At 37.6% G+C, this 17,732-nt stretch overlaps 1 protein-coding gene across 3 annotated transcripts in view; it reads right to left on the bottom strand.

The window, feature by feature from the left end:
* The window catches only part of CDKL5 (cyclin dependent kinase like 5), a 125,042-nt gene that overhangs the window by 53,692 nt on the left and 53,618 nt on the right, over window positions 1–17,732 (bottom strand). For all 3 annotated transcript variants that reach the window (XM_069784768.1, XM_069784770.1, XM_069784769.1), the window contains one exon: window positions 2,559–2,604. In XM_069784768.1, coding sequence (XP_069640869.1) covers window positions 2,559–2,604 — 46 coding nt within the window. The remainder of the gene's footprint in view (window positions 1–2,558; window positions 2,605–17,732) is intronic.

Here is a 17,732-nt window from a genome sequence, read left to right as displayed (position 1 = left end):
AATGTCAAAGAAATCTGTTGGATTCTAAAATAATTTTATTCTCCAAAAGCCATGACAAATCTTAAGACTGAAGCACATATCTGTAAGTCCTGTAAGTTTCCCCACAAGGCCTTCAATGGAAATTCACCAATGCAGACCAGTGCAGCAGCCACAGAGAGCAGAAGAGCAAGTATTGATTCAATGAAGCCTTGAATCTGATTCTGAAGAGCCAAGAAATTTAACTGTTGTTTTGACAATTTAGTTGTCTGAAAGCTGTTCGAGAAAGGAGTGCTGTTTTACTAAAGCTTTGTACACTGCTTATAATCAAGGGGCCCTGAAATGACTGGCTTCTAAAGGATACTACCAATGAAATGACAGGTAAACCAGATTACATTAGGTTTTATTTTTCATTTAGTAAAATGAAATCCATTAATTCAGTAAATTTGCCCATGCACATGTAGAAGCAGGGTTCTTAATCTCTTAGAACTGTTATCCACAACAGAGGGATATTAAATGGGATATGACTGCATAAATTCAAAGCTAAATCACATTTGCAGCTCATGTACCGCAAGGACAGTCAAAGACTGAGGAAGAAGAAACAAGGAAGAGAAATTGTTTTTCCAAGTAAGCAAAAGGCAAGAACAGGTTTGCAGGGGACAGGGGATAATGCAGGTCATGTAAACATATATCATCATCATCATAAGAGAGGAAAAAAAATAAAATTGAAGTGTAGCAGGAGGGAAGAGGAAAAAAAAATACTATCATCACAAATGTTTTGATTAAAAAAATTATATAATTTAGAGCAATCTAAATCATTTCATTTTAAAACTGAGTGCTCAGTGTTGGCTTGCATCAGCCTGATTACATAATTTCATCTATAACTACACACACTCTTTCCAGCGCATTTAGCATGCATATGTCAACAGCAAAAATTCAGTGAAAGAAAAATGGCAATAGAAACAATTACAGTATCTTCAGATTTCTAATGAACTACTGTATTAAAAAGACAGATGTGAAATGGGCTGAATCACATCCATCAAAAGAACTTCAGTCATATTTCCAGAAACTTGTAAACAACTACCTAAAACTCTGAAAAGCAGTCATCAGTCATGTAAACTGGTATTATGTAACACTCCAGGAAAGCCAGACCTAATGGCAATGTTGTATTTTTTGTTTTCATTTTTTTTGGTAGACAGGCTAATATGATAATCCCATTTAGGGCTAAATACTGAGATTCATTGCCTAGGATCTGTACTGCATAGCCATATCGAGTTCCAAAAAGGAATTCTGAAGTACTCTCATGATCTGGTCAAGATGGTCACCACAATTAAATCATCTCCTACATTATTTAACGTGGATTTAAAACAGATTTCTGAATAGCAGAGCTAAAAATTCATCAAATATACTCTTCAAGTGTCTGGCAAAATCAGCTGCAAAGCAAAGAGTTTGCATTGCATAAAACAGACACAAATCAAACTTTGCTGTGTCTAACTGACTCTGAAAATTACAGTCCTTGTAACCAACCACACCTCCACGGCCACCAGCAATCCTGTAACAATAACAAAAAAGAAAAGTTTGCTAAAATAAAGTGGCTGCTGTTTCTTTAAACCACATCGTTAGTTTTCAGCTAAAGCCTTGGTCTATGGCAAATCATTGCTGCCATCGCCTCAGACTGGGATGACTCCTCTTATTACTTCATACTTGGCTTCACCTTCTCTTTGTGCTAGGCCATTAGGGATCAGCGTTAACTTCTGATGTACGCGAAGCAGACAGTTCTCTTGTGGCTGATCACCAGTTTTGCCTATGATAGGATACTGGAATTCACTGTCCCCGAACGAGCGCAGGTCAGACAGCCAGCCTTGTACAGATCTTTGGTTTTATCAGCGGAATAGGTGTGTGCAGCACTGGCAGCAATTTCCACGTGTCCTGTCTCCTGCCACCGACTTTGCCAGCAACAGTAAGCCTTGCAGGAGTCGGCTCTTCCCCCTCTCTCAGCAAACTCAGCAACACTGGAGAGTACACAGAGGCTGCTGTGAGGGGGCAAAGAGCAAGTCTCCTGTGGTGAGCAGAGCCTGCTAAGGGGAGGGCAGCACTGCTGCCTTGCCACGCAGCTCCCTCAAATCTTCCCGCAGATCCCCGAGCACTCCTCGATTCCTCCTCGTACCACTGAACTTCACGGTGACTCCTCTCAGGCTCCTCCTTTTACCCCTTCAAGTCCCCCTAACATTTAGATCCCCTCCCACAGCTTAAGGGTGATAAAGCCCAAAGACTCTGAAAGCCACTACTACAAGAGGAATTTTTGCCATTTTCTGATCACATTGAGTCTCCAAGTGGTAGATCTTACTACTGTGTATGGCACCACAATCTCAGTCGTGTGAAGGTACATGCACCAAGAAAGCAAGCTAGTTATCTAGTTGCAGTCCCTAGGCAGCTATGAAGGATCAAATGCCTTGAATATTCAGAGCTAATAAATCATCATTTTTAAATCATGTCTTGATATATGCAACTTCTTATTGTAACTGGAGAGATATTAACAACATAGTTATTGACATGAAAGATTATGCAGCAGAAAAGGTTACCTTCACTGTCTTTGAATTTCTTGATAGCCACAATTTCATGTGTCTCCTGTAAAACAAAAGCAAAGAAAGGGAAATGAGCAAGATCTGTTGTGTGTTTTCTCTTTTTTTTTTACCTGATCATCAGACAAAAAAAGAAAACCAAAAAAAACCAGCATCCAGAGAAATTTCAAAATGCAAACCAAAATTTATTAAAAATCTGGTAAATACCTCAGTGATCAGGCCAAATGCAATACAAAGCCATATGTAGCAGATATGTCACAATTAGGAACCCCAATATGAAAAAACAAAGTTAAATGCCAAAAATTCATATTTTAATACCTTGTACCAGATATCAATTACATTTTCAGAAGAGCTGTCCCTGTGACTCTCGTTGCTTAGTTATTCTGAAAGTCAAACAATCTTTTATCTAACCAAAGTATGAGTCTGGGTGCTTATCTTTGTGAGCTGAAATGAAAATACTGTACTAGCATGTGGCAGACTAAGGCTTACAATGAGACCTGTAATTTTGGTTGCCAAAAGTTTTCGGGCTTCCAAGTTCAAATATCCACAAAGAACATGATTTTAGAAAAGTAAATTCTCAGTGCCTCCTTAAAAAAACGTTGTCATCTTAAGGGAAGCATATCCAAAATCAGAATCACTAATTGCATTTGAAAGCATTAATCTGTGTTTACTATACGGTCATAGGTGATAACTTCTTAATGCCTGCCTGCCTTTGCATTCCTCTAGTCTATTCTCACCAAACCTGATCATCACAGGTCACATTTTTCTCTTAAATGAAGACATTTGTCTTGTTGTGGGAGCAGGAACACATTTAGCACATGGCCAAAATATAGCCAACATGACACGACTAGTGCAGGTTTGTTAAATGCAATGATGCAGCACCTCAATTTTAGTAACGGGATGGGGAAGAAGCTTTAAGGTCACAGAGTAAGGGCACGTGAGCAGACAGGCAGTAGGCTACCTGGGTCACTTGATGAGCTAAATCTAGCTTACACACTTTTTCCAAGCAGCACAGTTTAAAAAAAAAAAAACCAACAAAAAACCAAAGAAAAACAAAACCCCAACCCAGTATCACACTATTAATAGCACACAAAGGCTGGATTGGAAACAGCAATAAAAAGGTGAGGCCCTTCTGGAATGCCTGAAGACATCTGCATAACCAAGTACTGAATAGCACAAACATTTACTCTGTTTTTCAGTTCAAATCATTGTAACACATGAACCTGTAAAACACCTTATCCCATTTAAAATAAAAGCACCTGGAAAGACTACTGTAGATAGTGAATAATGCCTTTTAAGGCCCTTAATTGAAAATCAATACTACTATGAACAAAAATCAATAAAAATGAGTTTGCAAACAAACATATTTGTGTGTGTGTGTGTGTGTATAATTTGCATGTTTGAAAAAAAAAATTCTTCCATCATCACTCATAGCATCTATCAGAAAAACTTGGACGCATTATGTTGTGTATTGATTTGTGACGAAACTATATCTATGTCACACTGAAGAAGGTCAGTTCAGCAGAAGCAACACATGCTACTAACTCTTAAGAGAGGACTTGCATTGCTTTTCTGCTACCAAAACCTACCCTTCATGTACACTGGTCTAATCTGAAGGCTGATACATCACATAAATTCAGCTGAGATATTACAAAGGTCGAAGCGCTACTCTTTGCTCAACCAATTTACAGAACAGCAAAGAAAGTGGTATCAGAACTGAGGAGATAATAGGCATTTCAGGTTCAGAGTTATTCTGACTGGCTTATCTATAGCTTTTATGTCAAATACAGTTCCTAAATATTTTGGTTTAGGAAGCTTACAAACTTAATGGTCTAAACTAAACTGAACAGGCTATTTTACCAGTTATATTGTTACTACTAAATTATAGTATTGTTATATTTATTAAATCTAACTATAGGAATAATAGTAATAGTTACTAGCACTATGAAGGAACACTGCTAAGAGGGTGAGTAAATTTAGCTTATTTGACTTCTGATATCTACTTAGGAGACAGATGCTAGAGCTGCCAGGCTCTAGACATGCAGAGCACACCTGAAGTTTCAAACAAGTACTGACACGCACTAGGTGCAAAGCAAACAGATACCACATTGCTAAGCCCTGAGAAGATGGACAGAATCAGGGATACAAAGAAAAGCAGAGCTTTCAGCAGTGAGGGAATTCAACAGTGAAAATTCAGACTCCTGTGGGAATCTGAAAGGTTCTTTACAGATCAAGTTTAGACTTTGTTACTTCAACCTTTACTTAAAAGTCCTCTTGGAGATCTGAGCTCTTTTGTGGATCTGGTTCTCTGCTCCTCAAAAACAGGCCAAATTGCAATTCTCCAGAATAGAATTGTCATTCTTTAAAATATCTTTTTTTGCATTTCAAAAAGTTTTTTTCAAGACTGTACTCTGAAACAGTACTGAAAACAATGTTCAGTCTGATTGCAGAAATCCCACTTCAACAATAAGTCAGTATCCAACTCCTAGCATGCAAAATTCTCGTATCTAATTAACGTATCATCTAGGTAGATAAGCTGTTACTAGTTGATTCAATGTTTGAGACTTCAATGAATGTCAAAGAAAGAAAAAACTCAAGTAATCCTACATATTCTGTGCTCTTTATGGAACACAGGATATCCTTTCTGATCTCTACTACTTACTACTACTAGCTTATATCATGAAGTATGAAAATTTGAGTTCACTTAGCTGTAGTTCTGCTTCACTCAGCTACATTTATTACTAAGAATCTCATTATCTTGTTCTACTAAAAAATTCTGGCCTCAATATTTCACTTTCTGTTCTGAGGCAACGGCAAATTTGTGAATGTACGAGCCAAATCTCTCTTAGAATTGGTATTACCTCTGCTTATTGAGCACACGTATTATAAATATTCTGTGTTATAAAACTATAGGAAAAGCACTGTTTTACAGCTAAGTATGCAACAACAGATGAATATTACTGAAAACACTTTGTGTAAAAGTTAAAGACGTACACAAACTGATTCAGACTACAAGATTATGTGTGTCTAAAATGGGGCAAAATATGTCTCTTCTCCATGTACAAACCTGCTGATACCATTTAATAAGGGTAAGAGAAAAATTTCTTAATCCATGACTATTCTATTTGCTTTATATATAAACAGAGAGAGAGAGAGAGAGGAGGAAGGAGATGGAAAAAGAGTATCTCCAGTCCTGGAGATGGGAATGACTGCATGGTAGGGCTCAATCCTTTCCTTTACCTCAAAATATGCATGGGAATTGCCTCTGCAGAAAACTCTCTGTCCACTTAGCCAGGGATGAGAGGTGAGTATCCTTATGCGAGTTGAGCAGTTCTCACTGCTCTTCTTCTGCTAGCCACCCAGAAACTTCTCTCCCAGGTTTCCTCACAAGATTATAGCACCCAGTATTTTCTGTGACCAGTATCAAACTAGGAGAGTTCCCTGATTCGAAAGCATTTCATTTTACCTCATTTAAAGGATAGAGGTCTCCTATTTTTCCATTGTCTCTACATAATATATATCACATGACAGTACTCTTCCAAACCAGTGCAGGAATGTACCTCTCTCATTTTCTAGAAAAATCCTTGATGTTAATGATGGGAGTACTCAAGGAGAAAGGTGCTCCTCAGCTTAACTCAAGATCTTAGAACTATAACCATTCTTCTCTGGAAAGAGAAATATATCCTACCAAACTATACACTGGTCTTGAAAAATTCATGGGACAAAACCATCTCGTTAAACGTTTGTCCCTATTTCATTTCAGATTTCCATTAGGATTTTTTTTTTCCTTTTTATTTTGCTTATCAAGGAAAATTTGACACAAAGCATACGTACACAAAAGATTCTTGAAAAACAGATAATCTTATGTCCTTCACAAAGTTACATCATTCAGCTGTAATTTTACTGCCTCACCCTATATGATTACAAGAATTTCTCAAGTGTGGCTTTTTTTAAGCAACTGATAGACTAAATGTTTATAAAAATCAACAAACAGACAGCAATAGTCAATACTGAGCACATGCCATGAATCAGCAGCATGTTGCTGCCTTTACTCAGACAGTGCTGCTCAAGCAATATCTAGTACATCACATCAGGGTTTTATGCTGATATATCAAATGGCACATTAAGATATGATATGGCATGTTCTGTGATTGGCTCATGTTTTCTATCTGTACAAGTATGAGGCTATAAGACCCAAAGATAAATGCATGCTTAACTTCTGCTAGAAAAAGTTAAATCAATCACATTCTCTACTTATAAATAAAAGTCACACTTTATAAAAATAATTCAGAAGCAAGCAAGAATCTGTGATTTGATCCTCACCAATCCATAATTACATTCATACAATTTAGTTTGCCACAACAAAGACATACATTAAAAAAATCAACAAAATTCAGCCAAACGTATGCTATGGCTCATGTCTTTTCTGAACAAAGTAGTACAGTGTTACTTCAACCTGCATAGGCATTATTACGTTCTTCAACATTTAAGTGTTTAGAATTGATCTTTCAATAATGTTTATTCTAGCAAAAATCACAGAATATTAAGCAATCACCAGTGAGGCAACAAAAGCCCACGAAACCGTTACAAGACAGTAAAGCATTTACTTTTCATGAGTTGCTTAAAATGAAACTCTTAAAAAACCAGCAAATTCATTTTTCAAAGTTACTCTCAAAACAAGAACAGAAAATATTAACTTTTTAGTCAGTATTCATCAATGTATCATAAGTGTAACATTTGTCATTACAAAAGTCTTTCAACTTAGGCCAAGCTATATCGCAATGCAAGTTCTGAGAGGTAACAGGCGTTGTTACCTGCATGTACATCAGGTCCTTAAGACCTCGCCCAGACACTGCCCTGACTCCATTTGCATTCTGCCTTAAAACACTGCTACCTTTGGGCAGTCCTAACAGATCAGAACACAGCTTCTATCTTCTTAAGACTTCTAATATTAGGTGCTGGAATTTTGCAACATTACTTGCAAAATCTAGCGGAGTATCTTAGAATATTCTCTGTAGAAGAGAGAGATGTGCAAGATGATGGATTCAATTTCTTTTTTCAAACCATTTGATATTGGAAAGTATAAGTCATAGCACTATGTATTCTTGTACACCTTCGGAGAATACTTCAGAGAATTTCCCTCAAGAGGTGTTTCTCTGTTTTAATCTTATATTTCTCCCTTGAGAAAAACTGTAATTCTCCTATTTTTTCAGTTAAAAACACCCCACACTTGGTTTATCTATGAAATATCACCCTTAACATAGGCGAACTTCCAGGAAATTACCTACTAATCCAAAAGTCCTATTTATTTTTAGGAAGACACAGACCCTCTGTTAAATAATGGCAGAACAGTATGTCTGAGTTATCACAATGCCTTTATTTACTGGAAAATTGATGAGAATTTTTCCGACACCTACATGTTACAGTTTACTTGAGAAGAAGCATCTAGAATGAATTGCCACAAATCAGTTTTATCTCTTGAAAGCTCAATGTTCTTTACTAACTAGCTAAGTGCAGAAGACTCTTAATGGAACAAAGATTTATACACTTCACATGCCCATTTTAAAGAAGATGGTCACACTGTGTCCTAGTTGAGGAAAAACAAAAGGAGGACTAGAGAAAGCTTGAGCCACTCTGGACCCGCTGGAAGATTTCCAAGGAGGAACAGCTATAAAAGCTCAGCTATTCCACTGGGGAAAGAAGCATAAGAAACGGCTGAAACCTTTAGCTACCAGTTTGTCAGGAAATGACAGTAAGCATGCGCAATGATGGAAAGAGACTTTTTTAAAAAACTGTAAGCAGATTGAAACAGTTTCTCTGATTTCTTTATCTATGTCTTTCATAAACACTTGCAACAACTGTGTTGTCTGTTCAGATGTTACCAGTAAGCGCCTGCATTACCCGTTTTATTCCTCTGGTTTAAATCAAGTGTAATTTAAGGGAAGCATGAACAGCAAGCATTTCTCACCCAACCGTTGGACGAATCTGTAAGCCAAATGAGGGGCCCATCTGTATCCAGAGGCTCACAGATCAGGGCCCCCCTCTGAACTGCCACAGCCCCCACGGCAGGCTCGAGAGAGACCAAAGCGTCCCCCCTCCGCTGGTGGCAGAGGCTTGCCAGACTGCGGTAAGTTGAGAGGCTCGCAGGACAGCTGGGGCTGGAAGGCACCTCTCAACCACTCTTGAATGTCCCCATCCCCAGAGATACTCTGAATAGCCTTTGATATCCAAAATCCAACACGACAAGTTTGGTAGCAACCTGCTGTAGCTGATTCTGCTTTAAGCTGTTATTAGGAGGCACACCTGAATCCTGAGGAGCACATTACAATGTATGCACTTTAGATTCTTCAAAAACTTGAAACCTACCAATTTATGGTTTGGGTTTTTTTCCTTCTACTTTCCACAGAAGTTACAAAGACTAATCTTAGCCTTGCAGGCTAGTCCCCTCCCACTGTCATTTCAGCTGGGCAGCGGTGCACGGAGCCATTCAGAGCAGAAGTACAGTTAAGGAGCTCTCGGTCACCTCTGCCAAAATGGAGGAAGCAACGTCCCTAGGCTCCTGAGGAAGCCTGGGAGGACTTGTTTCTTTATATTGAAGTTAGCTCTGTGCAGTCTCCCTGCCTCCTCTTTTACATTATGCTGAATGCTGGCTCTTCATAAACATTGGGAATTAGCACTTTCCTTAACCCAAGGTTATAACATTAGCATTTAAACAGTCCTACAATGCTAAAATACTACCCTGAAAAGAACACTTGAAGGAAGTGAACCCACTCAGTATTTTCTACTAACTACTAGGCTGATGATAGTGGTTAGCATTGAAACTTTCATTGCTTCAAATGGATTTTTCACATTTATTCACAATTTTCTCCAAGCAAGAAAGTAAATACGTATTCCCAAAGAATTTGTACAATAGTGTAATGAAAAGGATGTGGAATAAAAAGCAGCTTTTAAATACTATAAATGCAGCTGTTCTGGCTTTTCATGATAAACTAGTATTATTGTAGCAAATTTTTTAATAATCTGGCCTTCATTTCATCCTGTTGTGGCACTAATCTGTATCATTTTACAATTTGACAGTATTGTTTAATCACAAACCTAGATGTAAAACAGAATCCAAATTCAGCAAATGGCTATAAAATTTTTCTGATACTGAAATGCCAATAATAGTCATTTCAGCTTCAGACCTCAGTCCTCTTCCAATTCTATTTGATTTTTTTTTTTTTTTTGGTCTGTTAACACTGGAAATTGTGAACATTTGTGGAATAAAAAAATCAAGCTATTTATAAATAGCATAATACTGCACTGGGCAGATACCAGCATTATTTAATTACTTCTTACAGCATCATCTTGACACTTGGAATACAAGTGATAAGAAAGTGGAAAAAGCAGGAAGGCAACCTGTACTACCTTTATGGCTTCTTTTAAGATACTGTTGACTCCACAAATGCAGATGTCAGCAAGGCATTTATAATTACACTGAATTTCTTAATTCTTTGTTATTACTAATGTAATGCTCCTTCCCTGGGTACTTTGTAACTCAAGAGGAGGTAGAACTTATTGGAAAATACTTCTTTTGTTTTTTGTTGTTTGTTTGGTTTTTTTAAACATGCATCAGTACCAAAGTCTTCAGTATTATTCCAACTTTGAGCATCAAAATTGTTTCAGTGATTAGCTAAACTTTTGAAGTTCATCACAGTTCAAGCTTTAGTTCTGCAATTGATACAATTTATCTGGTACTTTCACAATTTAAATTTTTCTCTTTTTTCTTATCAACAGTCAATAGCATTTTCTTTAATCTGTAAAACAAGATTGACTACAAGCCAAAGGCAAACTTGTCAAGCAGGTTCCTGAGGCCAAAACTCTTCAGGTGGAATTCAGTTTCAGATTGAGATATCTTATTTAAATTCAGATCCCTGCATGTGAGTTGTCTGTTCAAGCTTCTACTACAACAAGCAGAGCTGGAGAGCTCTAAGTTGACCAGTCACTCAAGACACGATTCAGTAGCTTAAACATAGGCATCTAGTAGTGTTCAAGATTCCCTAGGTATCTACAACACTCACATGGTCCTGGCAGAAATGACAGGGGACTTAGAGATGCATACCTCCTAGAGCAGAAGCTAGAGGTAAGGCATAGCTTCCCAGGTATTGCCAATAGCAGTAGGAGCTTATCCTTAGGCAACTGAAATGCACCTTTCATCCCCAAAAGAAGCGTGAATTTAACTTCCCTCTATTCCTTGACTAGATTGCCATTGACTATAGAGGGAGTTTAGACACTTGTACAGGTGCACACATACATACCTAAATTTGTATCTTAATCATACCATCTTTCCAGGTCTACCAGCACATGAAAAGAAAATCAAATCAAAGCACATACTCAGTTTAAGCATGTATGGGAAATGCACAGAAATCACATTTGGATTTTCCAGTCGTGGTTAATATTGGCCAGAATGGGGTTTTGTTTGTTTGTTTGTTTCTTTTAATTAAAAAAAAAAAAAAAAAAAAAAGTTGGTCCCTTCTCTTTTCATCAAGTACCTCACTCAAGTCTCCACCACCTTTCAAAAGACAAACCCCGTCCTGCTGCAAGGACTGAGTACCTTTGGATGCTGCCCATCTGGTCCCATTAAGCTGTATGGGCTGAGTTGCTGGTAATTCATCTTCTTCCTCAGCCCTTTCACTAAGCATAGAGACCTGGGAGACTTTGCTGGTGAAAACCAAGGCAAAGGTGGCACTCAGCACCTCAGACTTTGTCTCTGCTGTCACTAAATTGCCTGCCCCACTCAGCAATGGGCCCACACTTCCCTTGTTCAGGTTTTCACTACCAAAGTAGGAGTAAAAGCCCTTTGTGCCGCCATTGCAAGTCTCAGCTCCAGCTGAGCTCTGGCTTTCCTGACACTATGCAGATCCACCCAAGCAATGTTTCCAAATTCCTCCTTTGCAGCCTATGTGTGCTTCTACCTCCTGTATAACAAGGTTTTTTTCACTGGACCTCCACCATGAACTCCCTATGGAACATTTCATAGATGTCTACATCAACCCTAAGAATCTGCCATTCCATGTCCTCTCTGCAATAAGCTATCTCCTTTCTCCTCAAGTAGCACTAAGGCTCACAAACATCCCTTTCACTTCTTTCAGATCTTTAATGATAACATTTTTGTGTTGTTCTCTAGGGAAGGGATGATAAATTTGAACAGGAAATGCCACCTGTATTTTCTAGCCTCAGTTCTTTAGCTACTTCTTCCATTAGACAACAATATTATGGAGAGAAAATATTTTTCCTATTTTGTGGCATTTACAAGAAAACCATCTTTTTGCTCTCTATTCCCCCCCCCCCCCCCAAGAGATATTTTTGCTGACATTATGCTCTTATCAAATCTTCTAACAGGGAAAGCTCTATAGCTGCAAGTTGGTACTATCTTCTTGTCCTCTTCTTGTCCTTTTTTAATTGTTTTAGCATTATAATAGAGCAGGATCATTTTTCCTGATGTTTTATTGATCAGTTCTCCTCCCTTCTGACTCCTTCCCTACCAGTCTGACAGATGCTCTGCAGAATCCTGAATCAATGCTCTTTCCTACTTCCCTTTCAATTTAGGTATTTTTAAAAAGTTGTTTCCAGTCTGTTTATTGATATGTGTTTCAGTGGATACCTTTGTTTCTTCTCAAAGTTTCTACATTCAGGTTTGCAGAGAAAGAAAGGCTTTTCTTCTCCGGAATTATACAGGCAGTGCATTCTTTGGATAATAAGAGAGAAATTCTTGCCTCTTAAGAAAACTGCCATTTTGCTCTACCAAGCATTTAAAATTGCATTCCTTTTAGAGGTTTTCTCTTCTTTATAGAATAGCATTAAGGATGAAAATTCAGTCCAAACTGCTTAAAAAAAAAAAAGGCAGCAGGCAAGATTCATACCTCAAACACATACGGGTTTTACTGATCACTGTTGCAGAGGTCAGAGGAACAGGAGGGCTGCCTCTACACCAGTTGCACTGTAATTTAACTTGAGAAGCAGAAGGTACATGAGAAAATAAAGGTATCTACACCCAAGGAAGACTTCTGTTACTACTAAAAGATGAAGAAGAAACGGCAGCTAAGTCTTCATAAAAATAGCATTGCTACAGAAGAAATTTCAGTTTGGGAGCTAAATTGAGGAAGAGAGTTTGTGGACTTATTTCAGGCAGTTTCTGCAGCATCCAAAGACTCATGAGTAGATCGGTATATCTTCCCTTATATCTCAAAAAAAAAAAAGAGAAAAAAGTCTAAACACCACATAAGTTCCAGGAAGATTAAAAGAAGCTATTCTAACAAAAATTGCCCCTACCAATAAGACTATCTAACACATCCCACTTTTAGATCTCGCACACACACATGCGCTTTTGAGCCAGGAAAAAAAGATACCATGCAGAATTTAGGTTCACTGTGAAAGTTTGCCCAAACACGAAAAACGAACACTTCTTGGGAAAAGGGGAAGGAAAACAGTGTCTTGATCTCACCAAGTTTATTGTCCCAAACACTGGAAACAGTATGTGGGGAGAGGGGATAAAAAAGTGTAGAATGAAGAGCTGAGGGCCAGAGAATATATACACTAAAAAGACTAGAAAAAGAGGGCAGACAAGTGCAGGCTGAAAACAGACTGGAAGACAGAACTGGGATAAGGCACCTGGACTCAGAAGTTAGTATTAAAACCAGCATAACAAATAAGCAAATGAATCTGTGAACATCTAAAATTTTACTGGAACCCAATTTTACTGAAAGCAGAAGAATGGTAAGAATTCAGAAATAGCTGCAAACCCACTAAAACCACAGAACAGCCTCATTCCACAGCATTCTGGTATGCACGGGGGATGAAGGCAACAGGTTACTAGCTACACCATCTCAAATACTAGAAGCTGACAGCTGTGTGACAACTGCGTGGGTATCCATATGGTGTTATATGATGAATTTTGTATTTGAGAAGTCTAGAAAATTATGTGCAAAAAAGTAAGTTTATCACAGTGTATATAAGCAGTATTTGAGGTGAAAAGGTAGCATTCTTTTATTAGAACTACTGGTACATGCAAAAGAAACTGAAGCCCTTCTCCAGGTCTAAAATAAGAAACAGCAACCTCCAAAGCTAAATTTAAACTGAGAATATATTCTATGTCTAAAAAGACTCAATAAATCTACAGAAAACCTCAAATATTTCCTAAGGCAGAGTCCATCTCATTTAGCTTTAGCCAGCTCAGAGTTATATATCCAATGTGCATCATCAAGCCTTTCCCCACAGCTAGCAAAAGCAGGTGAGGGAGAGAAGATTCAGCCAGGAGGTTACTGATTTTAATCATTTCCAGATGGTAAGAATTGCTTTTCGGATGTTGCACTCTCTCAATTTATATAAAACTAGGGAGATTGGTTTTGCAAGGCCTACGCACTGAAGCAGTGGGTGAGATTAAGTCCACCCAAGTTACTTTGCAACTCTTTTCTCTGTATGTTTTATTTTTTCGTGCATGCAGAAACTTATATGCGTGTATGTGTTTTTAAGGTAGATTTCAGAAAAAATGATCAACACTAGTAACTTAAGAGATATTACCGTCTCTGTATCAGTATTCTTTGAGCTCCACTGCTACATCCAGTATCATCACAGTCCATTGGATTGCATTTGTAATACACTTGCTAGAAACACAAATAAAGTATTCCCAACTGTGCTACTGAAGCAAGAACATCTCCATTGCCAACATAACTGTGCAGCATCAATTCTCACATCCCACAAAGCAATCTGGCATAGCTAACAGCAAGACCAGAATTTCTGAAGCTAATCCTTCTTCTTTAACCTGCACATTAGAGAATAAAGTACATGTTCTCTAGTGAGCATCTTCATGAAGCTGTAAATATCTCTGCTATGAGCTTTGCATTTCCCTTTCCTGGTATAAGTGAAGGTACTACCTGAGATCAATAAAGCTTTAAATGACTTGCAAAGAAGGCCCCATTAGAAGTAGTTCCTTTCCTTATGTTAAGCTTCCAGGAGAACGTTTCAGATGAGATCCTTGAGTAAGAGCACAACGATTAACATGAGAGGTTGTCATAAGAAAAATATGGATTTAGAATGTATGTTATATATTGATCTCCTAGAGCTATATTTCTCTCAGTTTCAAGGCACTATAAAGATTAATTTAAATGGAAGTGAAAGATAAAGTAACAATCGGAAAAGCTTTAGGAATCTTTGTGGACTAAAGGTTTGAAATCTTTTACTTAGTCGAATTTCTCATTAATATTTAGTAACAATAGTGTTACTTAAGATTTGATTAGGGGGATACAAAACATTTAAGATTAGTGGAAAAATCCAAAAGCTAAAACTGTACAAGTGAGCTTGGAGCTTCATTGCAGTACTTGGTCTAAACTAGATTCAGATATGAAAAACAAAGCTTCTTCAGAGTAATGTTGCTTTCTGTCCTCTGTAAACTGATAAGAGTAGCAAGCCTTCTGCTGGTACAGAGTGTAAACAATAGATCTAACAGCAGTTTGTTGAATAGCATTTGTGTTTGAATGTACTACATCTGACCTGGTTTCATTATAACACAATTCTGGATGTTAATTTTTTAAATTTTTTTTTTAAGCAACTTTACAACATAAGATTATATAGCCAAAGCTCTGGGTGTGATGAGTAATATAAAAGAATGTTAACAAGTGAATCATTAATTACTCCAAATCCAGTTAAGATCATCACAAAAAAAAAAAAAAAAAAAGAATCAGTCTCCTCACACAGGTTTCATTCAGATAGTACAGTGTGAATAGTCAACTCTCACCACTTCTTCAAAAAAGAAAAAGGTGGCATTGCAGAATGTTGTTAACCTACCCTAACCTAATAATCAAGAGAAAAAAACCCAAACAATTCCACGGACAAAAGATCCCTGGACCTAATTATTCCTTTACTTTTGTCTTTCCACAGATTTATTCTTTGCAAGAATAAACTATGCCCTCATAACTTGACTCTTACCCAGATATTTTCAGAAAAGGCATGTTCTCCCATCGAAAAATTCTGGGACCTATTGTTTACTGTAGAAACAGAGCTATCAAAATTAAATAGACCCTTCATTTTCATGTCTTTTTTTTTTTTTTTTAAATAGCTCAGAAGTGGTAAAAGATTGCCTGCCTTCATACAAACATATTTAGAGAAAAAGCACTAGATGCTTTTGTAATGAGGATAATTTTTCAGAAAGTTCCTGAAACATGATCTTCAGACAAACAGACAAGTGAAAACTGAGAAAATATAATCAAAAGACTTCAGTTGTGAATTTTTTTATTCAGATTTTGGTTAAAGACTTGTACGCTCCTGCTGAATATTTTGATAAAACAACAGAAACATTGCCATTTGTATTTCATATTGAGGCACAAGTGTTCAGTTCTCCTAATATTAATAAAAATAAAAAGGACCAGCGTAACAGTGTGCTTACTAGTACACATAAAAATCTGCTAAGAGGCAGCAGAAGTAATGGGCTAGTATCAGTTTCTAAAACTAACCAGAAGAGATCACTTGCTCTTCCACTAACTCATTAACTAAAGAAGTGTGTGTGTATACACTTGTGCATGGCTCTGTACATGTACGCATGTGCAACTGAAAGGATGTTAGTCAAGCAACAGAAGCTAATCTTCAGTAATATGAATTTAAAAATACCAATTTCATTGAAAACCATAGCGAATAGAAAGTGAGAAATACTATAGACAGGCTGATCTCCCTTGATTTGCATCGCTTCTCTGATACATCATCTGAGAGATCTGGCTTGCAGTCTCTATTTTATGTGATCTGGGGAATGTGGATGAAAGGGGCACTACATCCCAGAACTTCTAAATAGAAATACCACTCCCACCACCTTTTTTTAAAAAACAAACAAACCAACCTGCTAGAGTCCATGGGATAGATGTTCTTTGGCTTCTCTCAAGTTTTCCTAAAGGTCGCTAGTGAAGTTCCTACTGATTCTCTTTTGCTCCCCAAATAGGCTCGATTCCTTAGCACTACAGCAACATTTATAGCAGTCGAAGCATGAAAGACTTAAAAAAATCAGAGCAGGTTCAGAGCCCAGGCTGCAATTCTACCAGATACTATCTTGTATACATTTCTTAACACCATTCTTCACTAGCTGATGCTTTGAGGGGAAAAAAAGGGTACACACCACTTGGATGAATTTTTCATACAAACAGTCACGGAAATTTGATCCTGTAGAAGAAGCAGCTACTCAGCTTTACTCTGCAGATGGCATTGCCTCTAACATATTTCTGTGCATAAACATGGCATTACTCCATCTCTGTTGGAAATGTTAATTGATTTCAAGAAGATAGCTTGCCTCCCGGTCAAGATGTGTACTGTCAAAAGAAGAGGTAGGTGTAACCAGCCAACCAAGTTTTTTTGGTCCTATGGAATTTTATCTTTCCACACCTCAGTGCATGATTGCACTTATAAATGTTACCTACCTCTGTTATACCTGAAAAGCTCACAATTTAAAAAAAAAGTCTCTCTAAAGCCAAAAGGAAAATTGATAATCATGGTAACCTTGTCCAGCCAAGGTTAAGTTTAAGAATCTGTGGTAATCTTCTGTTATTAGAACTGTATGTAAAAACATGCTTCATAACACACATTTGGGAAGGAGTTCTTTTCAATATTATAAAGACTGTTTGTGGACTGAATGATTAGGAGATATAGCAGCACCCAAACTAAGTTTTCTCTCTCAAAGCATCAAAGGTCAACTAATACTTAGTTTTTCAATAAGGCAACACAATTATATGCTAAGAACTGAGAACAGAGTTAACAACAAACTTCAGAGAACACATGCACTTGTGCACCTTGGTTCTGCTGCAGAAGTATGTAACAGATCAGGGTAAGTATGAATAGGATATTGGGGGAGGCATATTGTATGCATACAAGCATGCACAAGCATGAGAAGAAACTGCACAAGGTTTCAAGAATAATTTTTAGTGATAACAGAAAACTGTTCCCAGGATGATGCTCCCATAGTAAAATTGAGAAAAACTAAGCAAAGCCCAGAAGGTTGCAGCACAGCTGACTCAGCAGCAGACTCTGCATCCTAACAAACAACAGGATGGCAACAAGGGTGCAGCTTGTAACATACACCAGCCTTTCTCCTGTTAGCCCATCAGGGAAACAAATTATAGACAAACATTTCAAACACAAACCCTAAACAAGAAAAACCAG

Source organism: Haliaeetus albicilla, chromosome 6, assembly GCF_947461875.1.
Source record: "Haliaeetus albicilla chromosome 6, bHalAlb1.1, whole genome shotgun sequence".
NCBI lineage: Eukaryota > Metazoa > Chordata > Aves > Accipitriformes > Accipitridae > Haliaeetus > Haliaeetus albicilla.
This window is presented reverse-complemented; position numbering and strand designations above follow the sequence as displayed.